The 16,359-nt window shown below is 38.5% G+C and overlaps 3 protein-coding genes across 3 annotated transcripts in view; 2 read left to right on the top strand and 1 right to left on the bottom strand.

Moving 5' to 3' along the window:
- ogg1 (8-oxoguanine DNA glycosylase) overlaps positions 1–2,333 on the bottom strand; it is a 4,422-nt gene extending 2,089 nt beyond the window's left edge. The window contains exons 1-2 of the mRNA XM_024293655.2: positions 1,870–2,333; positions 860–1,191 (exon numbers count right to left, since the gene is read on the bottom strand). Of these exons, the coding sequence (XP_024149423.1) occupies positions 860–1,191; positions 1,870–1,979 (442 nt within the window). The 5' untranslated portion in view covers positions 1,980–2,333. The remainder of the gene's footprint in view (positions 1–859; positions 1,192–1,869) is intronic.
- A 148-nt stretch (positions 2,334–2,481) lies between these two features.
- On the top strand, positions 2,482–8,988 carry qars1 (glutaminyl-tRNA synthetase 1). The gene is made up of 23 exons (XM_024293654.2): positions 2,482–2,689; positions 3,872–4,022; positions 4,158–4,267; positions 4,360–4,435; positions 4,525–4,589; positions 4,687–4,740; positions 4,825–4,882; positions 4,957–5,031; positions 5,127–5,212; positions 5,299–5,385; positions 5,473–5,572; positions 5,645–5,723; positions 5,803–6,042; positions 6,121–6,213; positions 6,312–6,449; positions 6,914–7,001; positions 7,101–7,247; positions 7,361–7,462; positions 7,585–7,677; positions 7,832–7,959; positions 8,037–8,103; positions 8,197–8,322; positions 8,460–8,988. Exons 1-23 carry the CDS (start codon positions 2,579–2,581, stop codon positions 8,508–8,510), a joined length of 2,325 nt encoding a protein of 774 aa, XP_024149422.1. The 5' UTR covers positions 2,482–2,578; the 3' UTR covers positions 8,511–8,988.
- Positions 8,989–9,766: 778 nt separating this feature from the next.
- The window catches only part of LOC112159515 (glutamine-rich protein 1), an 8,925-nt gene continuing 2,332 nt past the window's right edge, over positions 9,767–16,359 (top strand). Inside the window, exons 1-11 of the mRNA XM_024293629.2 lie at positions 9,767–10,006; positions 10,637–10,925; positions 12,189–12,284; positions 12,366–12,506; positions 12,582–13,370; positions 13,454–13,631; positions 14,372–14,526; positions 14,908–15,022; positions 15,719–15,827; positions 15,946–16,094; positions 16,181–16,271. Of these exons, the coding sequence (XP_024149397.1) occupies positions 10,671–10,925; positions 12,189–12,284; positions 12,366–12,506; positions 12,582–13,370; positions 13,454–13,631; positions 14,372–14,526; positions 14,908–15,022; positions 15,719–15,827; positions 15,946–16,094; positions 16,181–16,271 (2,078 nt within the window). The 5' untranslated portion in view covers positions 9,767–10,006; positions 10,637–10,670. The remainder of the gene's footprint in view (positions 10,007–10,636; positions 10,926–12,188; positions 12,285–12,365; positions 12,507–12,581; positions 13,371–13,453; positions 13,632–14,371; positions 14,527–14,907; positions 15,023–15,718; positions 15,828–15,945; positions 16,095–16,180; positions 16,272–16,359) is intronic.

Below are 16,359 nucleotides of genomic sequence, written 5' to 3'. Positions count from 1 at the left end.
ATAAAAGTCATATTTATTCTGAAACCGGTCTGTCTGCAAAAAGAGCCAACACTCAAATTTCTACCAGCCTGGAGCCTCCTGCCATGAATAATCAATGATACTTTGTAGAATTCATTGATTGTGATGGTCTAAATTAAATTATAATTCATTGTAAAACTTTGGCAACAACACAACATTTAAAACATTAAGAGCCAAATGAGAAGAACAGATTTATTTGTTTCTTTGATCCAAACCACAATGATTTGTACTTCTGAATAAGATGATTTTGAGGTATTTTCCTGTTCACGTGATTTACATGTAGAATTTAACAGTAAGAAATACTAAATAATATGTAGCATATCATATGAGCCCAGATTTGAGACTTTTTATTGTATTTCTGGACTTCAAATCAAAAATTCATAGTAATTTAAGTTTAAATTTTTTATTATTATTATTATTTGTGTTCTATGTGAGGAAATTAAAAAAATCAATTAAATAGTTATTTGCATTTAATGTCATTAAAAGGGTTGAAAGAATGTAAGCTGATTGGTTGGCCCTCACAATTTCACTTGACCAAATTTGGCCCTTCTTGCAAAAAGTTTGGACAAAAAAGAATGCCCTAAAAGAATGTGAAAGGAAAATTATCTTTGTTATTTACGCTCGTTTTTTCCCCTATTTTATTCTAGCATCTAGAAATACCAGAAATTGCCTGGTTTCATATTTGATTCTTTTAATTTGTGATAATAAGTCATAAATTGTTCAAACTAACACTCCATGCTTATGGAGACAACTCTTTACTTCTATCTAAAGTGAAGCTACTCTTAATTAAAATGTTTTTTTTTTTTTTGAATACTTTTTTTTTAATCAAACATGCACTTACCAGTGAAAACATCAGCAGTTTTCTTGAAGTGAGAGTCTGCTGCTCCCCATTGCTTGTATAGATCCTCCATCTTCACATGCAGCTGGAAGTAGTCTCTCAGCATCTCTGCCTCCATGGTGCTTTGCTTCTCATCCGTGACAGCTGGTGCCTCATATATCTCCTCTGCTCTGTTTTCTTCCTGGACTGAAGCAGTGGTCCTTTTGTGGTCACCTCCTCCCTGCTTCTTTTGGTTTGTGTAGACGTGATACCACAGTAGGTCATCGGTTTGAGTCAGAGTCCACACCCGGCCTCCCATCACGCCAGTCCAGTGTCTCTCTGCGGTTTCCCTCCATCTGTGGATGAGGTGCGTGTGATGCACTAAGAAACTGAATGCATAATGTCCGCCACACCCACCTGCACATATTTTACTTAACAGATCGCAACACACTAATATTACTGGGATTAAAAAAAGACATAATACACAGTCATTTCTTGACTACCAAAACTCCTAAGTAATATGGTTTTCTACCTATCCATTTACAGCAATGAATGGGATATTTGCAGAGTAATAAAATAATATTGTTAATATTTAAAAACGAATCTCCTAAATTATCCATAAATGTCATTACGACAAATACAAAAAGGGGGAATGTAAAGTTTAAGGTTAACCTAATTACTAATGTTTATCCACAAAATGTTGAATATGTACATGAGAAAAATAAATGTTCTCAAGATTCATCATTCGTGAGATTTAAACCTGCTTAAAAAACAGCAACAAGATCAATTTTAGGAATTATTTTTAATGTGTTTCTTTGACTTTGGGTGAAATAGACCATTTAATAAATCTCAAATAGCCTTTAATTATTGTAGATCATGGAGGACTAAATGGGACTGATTGAGTATTTGTTGCAATTATATTTTTGCTTGTTTTTTAAATCCATCATTTAAAAATGTATTATTGCATCAGAAATCTATGAAACTGCAAACAAAAATCTGTAACATTGGCAATGAGACAGTTAAGTTATACCCACCGAAAAGATTGTCCACAGGCAAGAGTGAGATCCAGTCGTAGCTCTGAAGTGGGGCAAGGCAAAGATCTCCACATTTTGGCCCCTGATGTTAACACCACGTGAGTGGCCATCTTAGTTTTGATCACCCAGCTGTCTACTCAAAAACATCAGTTTAGAGACAAAACCAGAGTCGTGGATGGTAATCTGCTCGGAGTTAAACAAACAGTAAAGGAACAAAAATAACCAGGAAGAAGTTTGTGGATTTGATATTTTACTAATGGGATGGACGACCAAAAAGTTTCACAGGGTTTACATGACGAAAACTTTAAAAGCGCACAAATTTAGGACATACATTTTGGTACTGTTTGTCAAAAAAAAAAAAATGTTGAATGGCATAAATATATATATATATTTAAAAAAAATCTCAACTTTCAGTGTTGGAAACGAAAAAGAAGAGTTAATCTGATGCAACATTACCACAATTTCCTTAGCTCCTCCCTAAATTATGTCAACAAATAACTGATTGGCTATTCTTTTCAAAGTAGGCGGGATCAAGCATGAATCTGGTTTCCAATTGGTCAATGACAAATGCTCTGAAGTCTCCTATTTGCTGACAGTTTTTTTTTTCTCTTCGCATCACACAGGAAGTCGCTCTTTGCTCTTTCCTGGAGTAGACGGGTCACATAAAGTAGCGGCGTGGCTGTACGGTGCTGATATTTTTGGCGAAGCAATGGCGGATATGTTGGAACTTTTCACCTCGATTGGGCTCAGCGAGCAGAAGGCGAAAGAAACGCTAAAAAATGGAGCGCTGAGCGCCACCCTTAAGGACGCAATAGTTCAGGTACGAGGCTCGCAGATGTCAGCTGGGAAGTGTGACTGAGACACTGTAGACAGCTCACTCACTGTATTTATAATCTTTCTTTTTTAACACGTGCAGTTTTTACAACACAAAGTTCTGCACTTTCACTTTCATTTTTATCTCCTGTCACTTCTTTAATTATGTGGTAACTTTAGCTTAAATATGATGTGGAGCTTTAACAAAGACAACACATTGGTCATTAATCCATAACTTAAATTTTACCCCCCCCAGTTTTTTCAAATGATAATTGTCATTTTAATTTACTGAAACAGGCTAAATGTTTCTGGAGAAGTTCAGAGGGACTCGTTTCCATGTAGATCTAGAGAAAGTCTATGACAAGAGATGCAGAAAGGAGCTGTGGTTTGGATGAGGAAGTCTGAAATATCAGGGAATTGTGTCATTGTTGTGCAGGACACTATTAGAGATGTGCTGTAGTTGTAACTGTGGGGTTTACCAAGGCTCAGCTTTTGAGATCCTTCTTGTTTGCTATGGTGATGGACAGACCGACTGATGAGATCAGACAGGGATTTCTGTGGACCATGATGTTTGCAGATGACATTGTGATGACCAGAGAGCAGGTGGAGGAACATCTAGTGGATGTTTGCTTTGGAACGTAGAGGAATGAAGCTCAGCCACAGCTAGACAAAGTACCTGAGTGTAAATAAGAGGGACAGTGAAGTGAAGGAGTTTCAATTTGTTGGGTCAACAGTCCAAAGGAACAGAAAAGAAGGGGAAAAAGGTGGAGAAGCGTGGGCAAGGAGATGAAATGGGTCAAGGGCAGAAGAATGAAAGGAAAAGTAGAAATGACTGTGGTGAGATCGGCCATGTTGTTAGCTTGGAGACAGTAGCTCTGAGAATAGAGACGTGAGGCTGATCTGACAATGTTGAGGTTCTCGTTTGGAGAGACAAAGATGAATAGGATCATCAGATAATCAGTTCACGAGAGATGTTTTGGAGATAAATGTAGGGAAGCAGTTTGAGATGGTTTGGACACATGCAGAGGAGTAACAGTGATGATATTGGTCAAAGGATGTTGAGGTTGGAGCTATCAAAAAAGACCAGAGAGTCAGGGAGAACTATTTTAGTAAAGCAACCAAAGGGAGAAAAAAAGACTAGGATTTGTAGGAAGAGAACTAACAATTGTTGTGATTTTTGTTTTTGTAGGCTCAGCGTGTCCTTGGTACATCAGCAATGGACAAAACCATTGGGACATTGTTGTACAGTATGGCATCTCGACTCAAAGACACCAAACGCCTCGAGTTTCTCACTATCAATATAGCTCAACGAAAAATCACCTCAGAGCTGCAACTTGCAGGTATTTTTTTTATATACTGCCAATTTTTTTTGTGAATGTAAACGTACAGAAAGATTTTTGTAATTGTGCTTCACATTAAACTAAGTTATTCGTTGGTCTTTTCAGTTCTAAAACTTCTGCCATTTTTCATTTTAGCTGCTTTGGAGTTTCTAAAGTCGCGCCCCCAAGATCCGATCAGCCAGTCAGAGTTTGACGAGGCGTGTGGTGTGGGAATAGTCATTACGCCGGAGCAGATTGAAGATGCTGTAAGTGCAGGATTCCTCACTGACCGAAATTATACATTTGCCCAAATGATCTTGAGTATCGGTGTGTTCAGTGACAGCAAAATGATGTGCAGGTCGAGTCTGTGATCAAGAAGCACAAAGAACAGCTGCTAAAGGAGAGGTACCGATTCAACATGGGGTTGCTCATGGGTATAATCTCACACTTATTTGGCTCAAAGTCATCACTTCCATTGAACCCTGAAAGACAGACGGGGTTTCTAAATGTGTACATGTTGCAGGTGAAGCACGTTCAGCTCTCAAGTGGGCGGATGGAAAAGTGATCAAAAACGAAGTGGATATGCAGGTATCTTTTTTGCATGACTCTGAAAGAAGATGACTCTGTTGCTGTCTTGCCATGCTGTTAGTGTATATTGCAACTCACTTTGATTCTCGTTTCAAAGGTTCTGCATCTCCTAGGACCTAAAACAGAGGCAGACCTGGAGAAAAAGCCTAAGGTAAAGTGATAGTTTATACATCTTAAGCTTTTCTTAAAAATAAAAAATGCACATATTACACTCTGACTTTTTAAATTCTATCAGCCACAGAAAGCTAAAGTTGCAGAGAATGACGTGAAGAACCAGGAGAAGTCAGTGAATGGTAAGTAGTAATGAACCTCAATAACACTGTTTGGTTGGTTGAAGCAGCTGTCAGCATGCTTACTGTTCTTCAAGGTGACACGGGGTTTGGAGAAACTAAGTCTCTAATGGAGCAGCTCAGAGGAGAGGCTCTCAAGTTTCACAAACCAGGTACAAAAAGGAAACCAGAACCTAAGAAAGATTGGACATTATGTTGCAAAAATATATATGTATATATTGATGTATTCCTGATCCTAACATGGCAGGAGAAAATTACACAACTGAGGGTTATGTGGTCACACCAAACACAATGAACCTGCTGAAAAAGCACCTGGAGATCACCGGTGGGCAGGTAATTTTTTTTTAAATGTTAGTTTAACATATTAGAAAGAATATTATCCTTTAACAATCATATATTTTTGTTTGAATTTTCTTTAGATCCGTACCCGCTTTCCTCCTGAACCCAATGGCATCCTTCATATCGGACATGCTAAAGCCATCAACTTCAATTTTGGCTATGCTAAAGTAAGAGCCACCATGTCAGGCATCAAATAAAAGCTGTTTCAATCACTTGTAGACATTTTTCCTCAATTTTTTCTCAATTCTTTGTAGGCAAACAATGGAATTTGTTTTCTAAGATACGATGACACGAACCCTGAGAAGGAGGAGGAGAAGTACTTCACTGCCATCAAGGACATGGTGGAGTGGCTCGGTGAGCGTCATCGGTTTGATGTTGACTATGACGACATTTTGCAAAAGTCTTACCAGTGTCACTGTTGCCCAGGCTACACACCTTACGATGTGACGCACGCGTCGGACAACTTCCAGAAACTATATGACCTCGCTGTGGATCTTATCCGCAGGTGAGTGTAAACCGTACAGTTTGTGAGCATCACTGCTCAACAGTTGCAATACTGAGTTCTGTTTCTTGCTTTTCAACAGAGGACATGCCTATGTGTGCCATCAGAAAGGCGAGGAACTGAAAGGCCACAACGTCCCTCCGTCGCCATGGAGAGACCGCCCTGTTGAAGAGTCGCTCGTCCTGTTTGAGAGGATGAAGAAAGGTCTGTTTGCTGAGGGAGAAGCCACGCTCAGGATGAAGATGGTAATGGAGGATGGAAAGATGGACCCTGTGGCTTACCGGATCAAATACACACCTCACCATCGGACAGGAGATGAATGGTATAAAGCTTTCTTTTTATACTAGAATTTTCATTTAAAAAAAAAAACCTTTTTCCTCACTTCCTGTTTTCTGTATAGGTGCATCTATCCCACTTACGACTATACACACTGCCTGTGTGACTCCATAGAAGACATCACACATTCTCTGTGTACCAAAGAGTTTCAAGCAAGGTATGAACCCTTTATTTATGTATTTATTTATTTGACAGCTCTTCCTTTACCAGAGCTGTTTGCTATATTTCTTACCCTTTTGTGGTTCTCATCATCAGACGTTCATCATATTACTGGCTGTGTAATGCGCTGGATCTGTACTGCCCCGTTCAGTGGGAATACGGACGCCTTAACCTCACCTACACTGTTGTGTCAAAGAGGAAAATCATCAAGTTGGTTGAGACTGGTGTTGTCAGGTAAAAAAAAAAAGTATATATTGTAAAATACATAAAGTAGTCAATTATAGCTAGTACTTACAACCATAACCATCAGATCACTGGTTGTAAATGATCCACATTTTGACGTACTCTACTTATTTTTTTTATTTATTTATTTTTTTTTTAATAAAACATGTTTTTCAATGCACAGATTTAGTTAAAAAACACAAAGCTGCAGCTCAAAAATATTTACATACATGAAGGATTATGCCTGAACTTCCAGATGTCATGACCAAATCATTCCTTGATTTTGTCTGCAACAAGCTGCTGTGTTTTTTTATCCATTTTAAAAGTTAAGTTCTACATGTGGTCTTATAGTTGATTAATGTATTACTTTTATTAGCGTTTAGCTTGATGTAACCAACAACCAGATGAGAAACCATCTCACTATTTTCATCTCTTTATTTTGAAAAAAAAAAACCACATGTTTTTTTTTCCAACAGGGACTGGGATGATCCAAGACTCTTCACCTTAACTGCACTGAGGAGAAGAGGTTTCCCTCCAGAAGCTATCAACAACTTTTGTGCACGAGTACGTAGAGCGGATTGCATGATTAGGTTCTTGAAGGTGAAGACACTCCTTAAACTTGGAGGCACAACGCTGTTGCTTAACCTTTTCTCTCTGCTTAAGGTGGGAGTCACTGTCTCCCAGACAACCACAGAGCCCCACCTGCTGGAGGCTTGTGTGAGGGACGTGCTGAATGACTCTGCCCCTCGAGCCATGGCCGTGCTGGAGCCACTCAAAGTCACCATCACCAACCTTGCAGAAAACTTCAAGGTAAATTCATTGCAATAAAACTTAAATTAGACATCCAGCAGAAGTTATTTATGTCCTTTACAAGATGCCTGATTTCACTGAATCATACCAGTTTTATTTCTATGATCCCTCAGTCAGATGTTCGAGTACCAGACTTTCCTGCCAATGAAGCCAAAGGAAGCCACACGGTTCCATTCACACGCACCGTCTTCATTGAACAAAGTGACTTCAGAGAGGTTAGAAAATAATAATAAAAATCAGCTATTATTTGTTAGAAATTGTTGGCTGTAAGTTATTTTTTGTGAAATCCTTGGACTGGGAAAGCGGCTAACTGTTTTTTGTTTTTTTCTGTTACCAGGTGATGGAGAAAGGCTACAAGCGTCTGACTCCAGATCAGCCTGTTGGTTTGAGACATGCTGGATATGTCATTTCTGTCCAAAAGATCATCAAGGTGAGACTCAGAACTGAAGCCTGGCTTTACTTTTACACAGATGTTGATGATTTTTCTTAAATTACTTTATGTAGATTTAAACATTCTAAATATTTTTCTTACTATTCTATTATAAATAAAGCATTACTTCATTTTTTCCTCTTTATTCATCCAGGACTCTGAGGGTAAAGTTGTGGAACTCGAGGTGACTTGCTGCAGTTCTGAGACTGCAGAAAAACCAAAAGCCTTCATCCACTGGGTCAGCGAACCAGTGGTGTGTGAAGTGCGTTTATATGAAAAGCTGTAAGTCACTTTCAATCACAGTATTATGGCTCTACATTCAGAATATTCACTAAATCGAAGAATGTCATGTTTTGTAGCTTCCTGCACAAACACCCAGAGGATCCATCTGAAGTACCAAGTGGTTTCTTGAGTGACATCAACCCTGTGAGTGCTTGTAGCCTTAAAGGGCTTGTTTGGATTGCCTTGTGTCATCTTTTTAAAATTGTTCTCATATTTTTTTTCTTTTTTTAAATTCAGCATTCCCTTGAAGTGATCCGCAATGCCTTAGTGGACACATCAGTCAAGACAGCTAAAGTTTTTGACAAATTCCAATTTGAAAGAGTTGGATATTTCTCTTTGGACCCTGACAGCACTGTAAACAAGGTAATAAAATGATGTTTTCTACATTTAAGGCAAAATGTTAAGCTTTTACAGTATAGTTGTATATTCAGGTCAACATAAAAATACTTGTGTTTGTAAAGAGGTACTAACTTCATCAATCATCTTTTGTTCCACTACAGCTCATCTTCAACAGAACGGTCACCCTCAAAGAAGACCCTGGAAAGATCTAATTCATTCAAGATCAATTTTTACTTCCCACGAGTCCTCAGACATATGCAATTTTGTAGCATCACCTATTTTGTAATCTCGGCCTACACAGTGTGAGCTAGAAAATTAATGTTGCTGACACTCATTTTCATTTGATGCTGTCATTCTTTCTTTTTTTGCCTGCCACTGCAAAATTTCTAAAGCTCGTGTGACAGCACAGTTTATCTGGGTTGTGATTTCTTCACAGCAGAACTGTTCTTCATTCATCACAGTTCTGTACAACTAGTGTTGTCTTTATGAATGTGTGCTTTTTTTCCACATTTCAGCTCATCTTTTTCCATGAATTTTCTATTGACTCAGCTTGTGTTAAAAAGAAGATGCTTTCAAATGCCATATCAGACTTTCTAGCAAAGGGTGTGGGCCACTACACCTTTTGTGTTTAAGACTCAGGGGGGTCCTTTGACAACAGAGAACAATAAACGCTTCTGTTTAAAAAAAAAAGTCTCATCTTTTTTTTAATTTTTTTTTTATTGAAGCAAATATTTTCTTATTGGAATGAATCATTGTTAAGAGATCCAGAGTTGGACCTGGTATGATGTGAGATTTTACTTCATTTATTACTTGTAATTGTACCCTATTTATTACTTAAAATAATTTTCATTTGAAATATTATTGTTATATTACTTTACATCTTTAAAGCATGCCAATCCTTTAAATATTTATCCACAATAAAGTTTGATTTTTCATTAATGATTTTGAAATATGTAAATCCAATGTATACTCTGCATTACAGCATTGACTAAAAATCCCAGGCATACTGAAAAAGAGCAGAAATTACAGTTCTGTAATTGTTTTAAAGATTTACATTCTCATTTAAGTATCTTTTTTCTGACAAAAGACAAAGTTAAACACGTTATTTTGATATTACGATCATGTTAATTAAGATAAATAAAGTACGCACTTTGTTTATAACATTAAGCGGGTTTACATTTGTTCAGTGCGTGGGAATTAACCCTCAACTCCCCGGCCCCTTTCAAACTCATTAATTTAAAGTCAAGTCAGCCAAAAATTTAACCTATCCTCTGGGAGCCACCTTAAAAGATTCATACGCAAGAGAGCCACTCCGAGTCTCTCTCTGGCAAAACCTCGTTTTAAGGTGGACTGGTATCTACGCTACTGCTCTTGTAACTTTCCCCGTGTGAGCTGCCTTTAAAAAACTGCAGAGAAAGCTCGAGTTGTCGCGATAACACCTCTCATAAACATCGCGAGAGCAATGCCAAACCACAACTCGATTTCTGATTGGTTTGTGAGCTTTGTTGTAAGATGGCGCCCTGAGAAATATTAGTGGTGTGAAGAAAGAAAAACTACAGTTAACCTTCAGGAGAAAACTGTGCAGCTTTACTTAGACTCCGAAAACATTAATATCACTTTGCTTTCTCTGTCGTTTGAAGAGGAGCGCCATTCCGGAGGCAGAGAATCGGTTTTTGGAGGCTCAAACCTCGGCCTGTTTAGGAAAGAGGTAGTCCAAGCGCTTGCTAATGTTAGCTTGTTAGCTTTGAAGAAATAAGATAAGGCTTACGTGACGCTATAATAAAAGGGGGTCCGTTTCAATTGTGCTTTGTTATGGGTACCTTAAGTCACGAAGCAAACAGGTTGCCACCTGTAGACTCGTTGACAAAATGTTCTGCTGAACCTTGAATTTAATTAGCAAACAACACGTTGCTAGTTAGCACTTTCCGTGGCTAACCTAGCATGTTGTGTAATCACCAGCTTTTTATTAGACGTGGTTATGTTAGGTTACCTTACAGAAAGAAACAACCTAGATGCTGCATTGATCTGATGTGTTTTACCCAGTTGTTTTTATTCCAACTTTGCTCGGTGCATCAGATTTGGAAAGTGACCGCGCTTTTGTCCCTTCTCGTTTACAGTTGCAGGGTTAACCCTTTCGTGCTACCCAGTCTCATTACCGATACACCAGCTATAGTTCAAGTTTATGTCACCGTGGTTTTTGTTTTCTAAATATGTTTGTTGTCATTGTTTTATAAAGTATTAGGTATTTTTTTTTAGTTTAGAAAAAAATCTTTAGTGATTCATATTTGTTACTTTTGTAGAGTTTAAAAGTTCACTCAAGCACACATTTACTTCACAGGTGCATTTCACATCAGAGGACTCTGTCAGCAGCAATGAACAACTCCATGGATAGTACAGGCTCCTATGAAGAGCTAATGAGACAGAAAGCTCGGAGTATCCCCCAGCATCGCATGAAGGAGTTTCTGGAGTCTTTGGCCAGCAAAGGTCCAGATGCATTGCAGGAATTTAGCCAACAAAGTGGAGACACTACAACCACCACTTCCACCATGGTTTACCAACAGGAGACCAACTGCATCTACACAGACAGCACAGAAGTAGCGGGATCACTGTTGGAGTTGGCATGTCCGGTAAATAAGTTTTCAATGCAATTTTTGTCAAAGATTTTGTTTTGCTGTGGTTGAGTTGAATACAGTATTGTTGAAATTGTGTAACTTTTCTTACGTGTCTGTTTTTGAATCCTTATTTTTAGTCAATTGACCTTGTGTGACAACTCTTTAAGATCTATAACACTTAAACTCACAGGCTAATGTAAATTTTAAGACTATTTAGATTTTTGCTTTGATGAGAAGATTCTATATAGGTTTTTTTCTCAATATTAATTGATTTTTATTTTCTTTATGAGTTCATTATATATATAAACAAGTTGTTGATCCAGAATTGTAATGGTTTCACATATTAAAGTGTACTTTAGCTTGGAGTTTCCAAACGTTGTTGTCAAAATGTGCCTGTCTTTGCCAACTAGAATAACTTTGATGTTAAAAGTTTTACATTTAAAGCCCACATTGTGATGACAGAGTTGCATTGCAACATTAATGATTGTTTCGAGTGTAGTTTTTGCTGTTAATAACAGTTTGATTTATTCAGAAGAAGAAGTTGAAGGTAAAAAATGTGATTCGTAAAAATATTACTTCAGTTTGGCAAAGCTTTTTTTATGTTCAATGAGAGCTGATATGCTTTATTATTAAATGTTAATGTGACTTTCACAACAAGAATATATTAGTGTAGTGTACCATGTTTTTGGGATAAAAAAAATCTTTTTTCTCATTTTGTAACAGAATATTTGCAGTTACATTATTATTTTTTTAAAGATAGCATCTTATACTTCTTATGGGGTGGATGGATGACTCAGATGATTGGTTGTAGGGCTGCCCTGGCGTGCAGGAAACCTGTGTTTGATTCCCAGTGAGCTTAGGCAAGACCCTTCACCCTACTGCCTATGTAGCCCCAAGGGTTTGTGTCTGCCAGCTGTCACCCCAGCCAGGGTTGTGTCTCTGCCAAACCACCTGTGCGAAACAGTGAAAGTGTCTTCGCTTAAGCAACCCTTGATGGGATATATCAAAAGGTGAACAACAGGTTGCATTGCTTAAGGGGATTTCTTTCCTGTTCTCACCAAGGGAGTGCATCTTATACTTTTTTACAACTCATTTCACTCAGTTTCAGTAAACATCAATTTTAATATAAATTTGTTTTTTAATAAAAATCTTTATTTTTGCTTTTGTTTTTTTTAAATAAAGTATAAGTTTATAAATTCCTGCCTTAACACCAACAGTCTTTTTAGAAGTTTTTCCTCTGAATATAAGAATTTTGAAACTTAGTATCTTCTGATCCAGGTTCAGGTGCAGGTTCAGCCACAGCAGCAGCAGATACAAGAGTCTGCATCCCAGCAACAGTCTGTGCAGCAGAATACAGAACAACAGATAGTGCAGGTTTGTTTTTCTGTACATAATAAGAGTCATTTCCTAATTTGGGATACTAAATCAGACTTCTAATACTTTTTTTTTCTTCAGGTGCAGATTCAAGGTCAACAGCAAGGCCAGATGCTGGGCCAGGTTCTCCAAGTACCCTCTAGCTCACACCAGCAACTACAAGGTGTAACCACTGCACAGCTGATTCAGCCCGGGGACCTAACAGAAGAGCAGCACCAACAGGTTTGTACACAAACAGCAAAAAAAAAATTTGATTTAAAAAGAAATACAATTTGTAGTTAACCCATTATGTTGCAGCTACAAGCACAGTTGGTGGCAGCTGTTGCAGGAGGTCAACAAATCCAGATCCAGACCGTAGGAGCCCTCTCTCCCACTCAACAGCAGGATGGTACTGAGAGAAGAGTAATGGGGACCACAATAGCTGCAGCCCAGGGAGCAGGTGTTCTCCAGCCAGCCAAGAAACGCAAGGTGGACATGCCCATCACGGTGTCTTATGCTCTTCCTGGCCAGCAGGTAGCCACAGTCCTGGCTATTCCTCAGGGTCAGGGACAGCAGCAGAGTTATGTCTCACTGCGACCAGATCTCCTAACTGTGGACAGTTCACACCTTTACAGCGCCACTGGGACTATCACGAGTCCTACAGGAGAGACCTGGACCATCCCTGTTTATTCTGCACCTGCTGGATCTGGAGGTCGTGAGCAGGTCACACACATTGCCATTCCCCAAGATGCCTATGGAACAGTGCAGGTTGCTGGAGCGAACACTACAACAATGACAACAATGCCAACACAGGTCACGGTTGAGAATGACAAGCTTAAAAATGTGACTTGTCAAAGTCAGACAGCACAGGCCGTTTCCAGCATAACAAGCTCTGGTGGCATGGGGACCCAGGAGGAAGTGGTGCACACGCTGTCTGCAAACACCCTGTTTCCTGCCCAGCTGATGAATGGGAACATCCACATCCCTGTGGCTGTGCAGGGCTACTCAAACACCACACAGTCGCTTATTTGGGACCCTCAACAGCAGATCCTGCACACACAGGGTCTGACAGGACAGGAAGCCCAGCAGCTGCAAGTAATAGCACAGGTAGGCATCCGTCATCGATGTTTAAAAATCTTTTAAATCTGTTTATCCCGACAGCACAGTGAACAGTTTATGTGTCTGAACAGGGTCAGACGGTGGTGGCAGAAGTAGACGGCCAAGGCCAACAGCAAGTGCAGGTCCAAGAGCTGCTTTTGCCCGCTACACTGAAGCCAGAGGAGGGGTTGGATGTGTGGCGGCTTTGGGCTCAGCGCAAAAACGCTGAATTGGACAAGTCGGACAAGAACAAACTTGCTCCAATAGGCCGTGAGTTGAAGACTAAAAGGAATAATGATAGTTTTGGTGCAAATCTAACTTTATTCAAGTGTTCTCAATATCAGGATATAATCATTGCTTCTAGTTATAAGAATGTTATCGTTAAATTCTCGGGTAAACAAAACATACCAATGTTGTTGGCTATCAAAAGCTACCTATAAACCATTTTTAAAAATGCCAAAATTTGAAGAATTATGCTACATTTATTCCAATATAAAAAATGTTTTTTAAAATGGAAATTTTAGGCCACTTTCCCAGTTTTGAGTCGGGCAAAAATCGTCTTTTGTCATCACAAATATCCAGCCACACCAGCCAACCATTCAAAAGCCAACCTTATGAGCACTCATGATCTGATTAGGCTTGTTTGTTGACGACTATCAATGAATGTTTCTTTTTGAGCCGTAGAACTAAGCGTTTTGGTGAAATTCTTAAAAGCTGCTCTGAAGCAAATTCCCTCAAACCTCATTAAAATATAAAGGTCATAATAAGTTCTTTAGCAATTGAATATTATTTTTATGTTCATTCATATTTCCAGAAGTTGAGTTGAGACAATGGAGTTGGTTGTAGTTGCATCTAGTTGTTTTCCCTACAAATTGCTATAGAAATGGCTAATTCGTTTTTTTTTTAAGCATAAATTAGAGATGGAATATCTTGTGCTCACAAGGCTGCTTATTATCACTTCCTCCATCCTTTTCCATGCAATGATCGGTGGTGTTTTGTCTTTCTGTTAGGACGGCAGGCACTGCGCTTTCAGGAGGACTTGGTGTCTTGTGCGGTGGCTGAGCTGTGTATGGGTCTGTCTTTGATGACGACAGAGGCTCGTGGACTGGAGGAGGAGTCGTATGAGGCCGATGTCCTTTACTATATCTTTTTGTGTATACAAAAAGTGAGCTTCTCAAAGGCACACAAACACACACTATGTTCCACACACTTTTCATTATAAAGATTTTGTAATTGTAATGTGTATCTTACAAGAAAAAATCCCTTGACAAACGCTGATTAGTCCTGGATATGGTAAATGTGATATACTTTATAATAGATTAAGGGGTCACTTGTACCTCTCTTGTCACATTATGGTAAAGCAGAAGGGCTTTCCAAGTATTCATGTAAAATGTGAGGGGTTTGTGCAATTGCACAATTGGAGTTATTTAGTGGTTTTATTTGTGGTGGAAGCTGTCATTACATCCAACACACTAAAATCATCAGATGCTGACTGTTGTGATGTAATAAAAGTAATGGACCACGTTTCTTCTTTTTTTCCCTGTAGTATCTGTTTGATAACGGTCGAGTGGATGACATCTTCTCAGATCAGTACTACACTCGTTTTGCACATAGTCTGCACCAAATCTTGGAATCTTGGAGGCCATCTGTTCATCCTTTAGGTATCATCAAATGTTTTTAAAGCCAGTGTATTTGTTCCAAAGTTTTTTTTCTTGTAAACATTGCGTTCTTTTAACTAATCTGAAGGTAAATGGGGGGGGGGGCTCTTTTGATGTAATAAATAGTACTTATGACCATAACTTTCAAAAAAGTGAAATAATTTGACTTGAAAGAGTTGGATATTGGGATTTGTTTCTCCTGTTTTGGCTGTGAGGTCTTTACATTGGTGTGGTTTTATGTTAAAGGTTACCATTAGTTTTATGGGACTATGATTAACGTTGGCTAAATGTCATCCTAAAATCTGTACCATTTCTAGTAGATTCTTTGAGAAAATTGAAATACTAAAAGCAAGATTTTCTTTTTGGGGAATAGTAACGTATCCTCTGTAAATGTTTGATGTTTATTTGAGGTAATAATTTGAATGCCATAACAGATTAGAGAAAACTGATGTATTATCCTACAAATAAAAGACATCCGAAGTGGATTGATTACATTCAAAGTCCAGTTAGAAACTTAACATGAAATGTATTTGTAGTTTTATTTTATGGCATATTTATGCATAATTCAATGGTAATTGTGTTACTTTTTTGTTAGGTTGTTGTGAAGCCCGCTGTTTCACAACTCTTACAGAACCTATTTTAAATTGGGTGTGAGGTGTGTATTACGCTGCAGTTCTTATTATCGTCTTTCCATTACAGGTTACGTTATCCCCAGTCATGTGACGGAGGAAATGCTGTGGGAATGTAAACAGCTGGGAGCTCATTCTCCTTCCACACTGCTTACAACTCTCATGTTCTTCAACACAAAGTGAGTTTCAGAGCAATGGTGCTGTCATCTTCTGGTGGCAGAGATTGGGTTGGCTGTTTCTGTTTAACCTTAAAGTTAAATTAGTCTCCCTTGTAAACTAACATGTATGTATTTTTAGGTATTTTCATCTGAAAACGGTGGATCAACATTTGAAAGCGGCCTTTTCAAAAGTGTTAAGACATACCAGGAAGAGTCCCAATAATCCTAAAGATAAAAGTACCAGCATCCGATACCTCAAGGCAACAGAGAGGTTCATTGGACAGAAAGGTAAGACCATTGAAGGATCTAATATCCAAGAGAAAATGGCATTTTTATTGACAGTTATGATGCATTTGTTTTTATTTTGTTTACAGTCACAGACGACATGTATGCAGAACAACTGGAAGACCCAGAGAATCCACTACGATGCCCCATCAAGCTCTACGATTTCTACCTCTTCAAATGGTAAATGTGAAGCAGCTGAAAAGATGAGGAATCTGTGGGGAAAAATAAAAAAAACATAAACAAAAGAAAGAAAGTCAACTACTAATGT

This window comes from Oryzias melastigma, linkage group LG7 (assembly GCF_002922805.2).
Source record: "Oryzias melastigma strain HK-1 linkage group LG7, ASM292280v2, whole genome shotgun sequence".
NCBI classification, from domain to species: Eukaryota; Metazoa; Chordata; class Actinopteri; order Beloniformes; family Adrianichthyidae; genus Oryzias; species Oryzias melastigma.
Note: the sequence above shows the minus strand (reverse complement) of the source record. Positions and strands in the feature narration are given on the sequence as shown.

Excerpts from the sequence above, each read along its gene's own strand:
- qars1 (XM_024293654.2), top strand. The coding sequence starts at position 2,579 with ATGGCGGATATGTTGGAACTTTTCACCTCGATTGGGCTCAGCGAGCAG. Across the intron at positions 6,214-6,311 it reads ACCAAAGAGTTTCAAGCAAG|ACGTTCATCATATTACTGGC; the intron begins GTATGAACCCTT and ends TCTCATCATCAG. Across the intron at positions 8,323-8,459 it reads CTGACAGCACTGTAAACAAG|CTCATCTTCAACAGAACGGT; the intron begins GTAATAAAATGA and ends GTTCCACTACAG.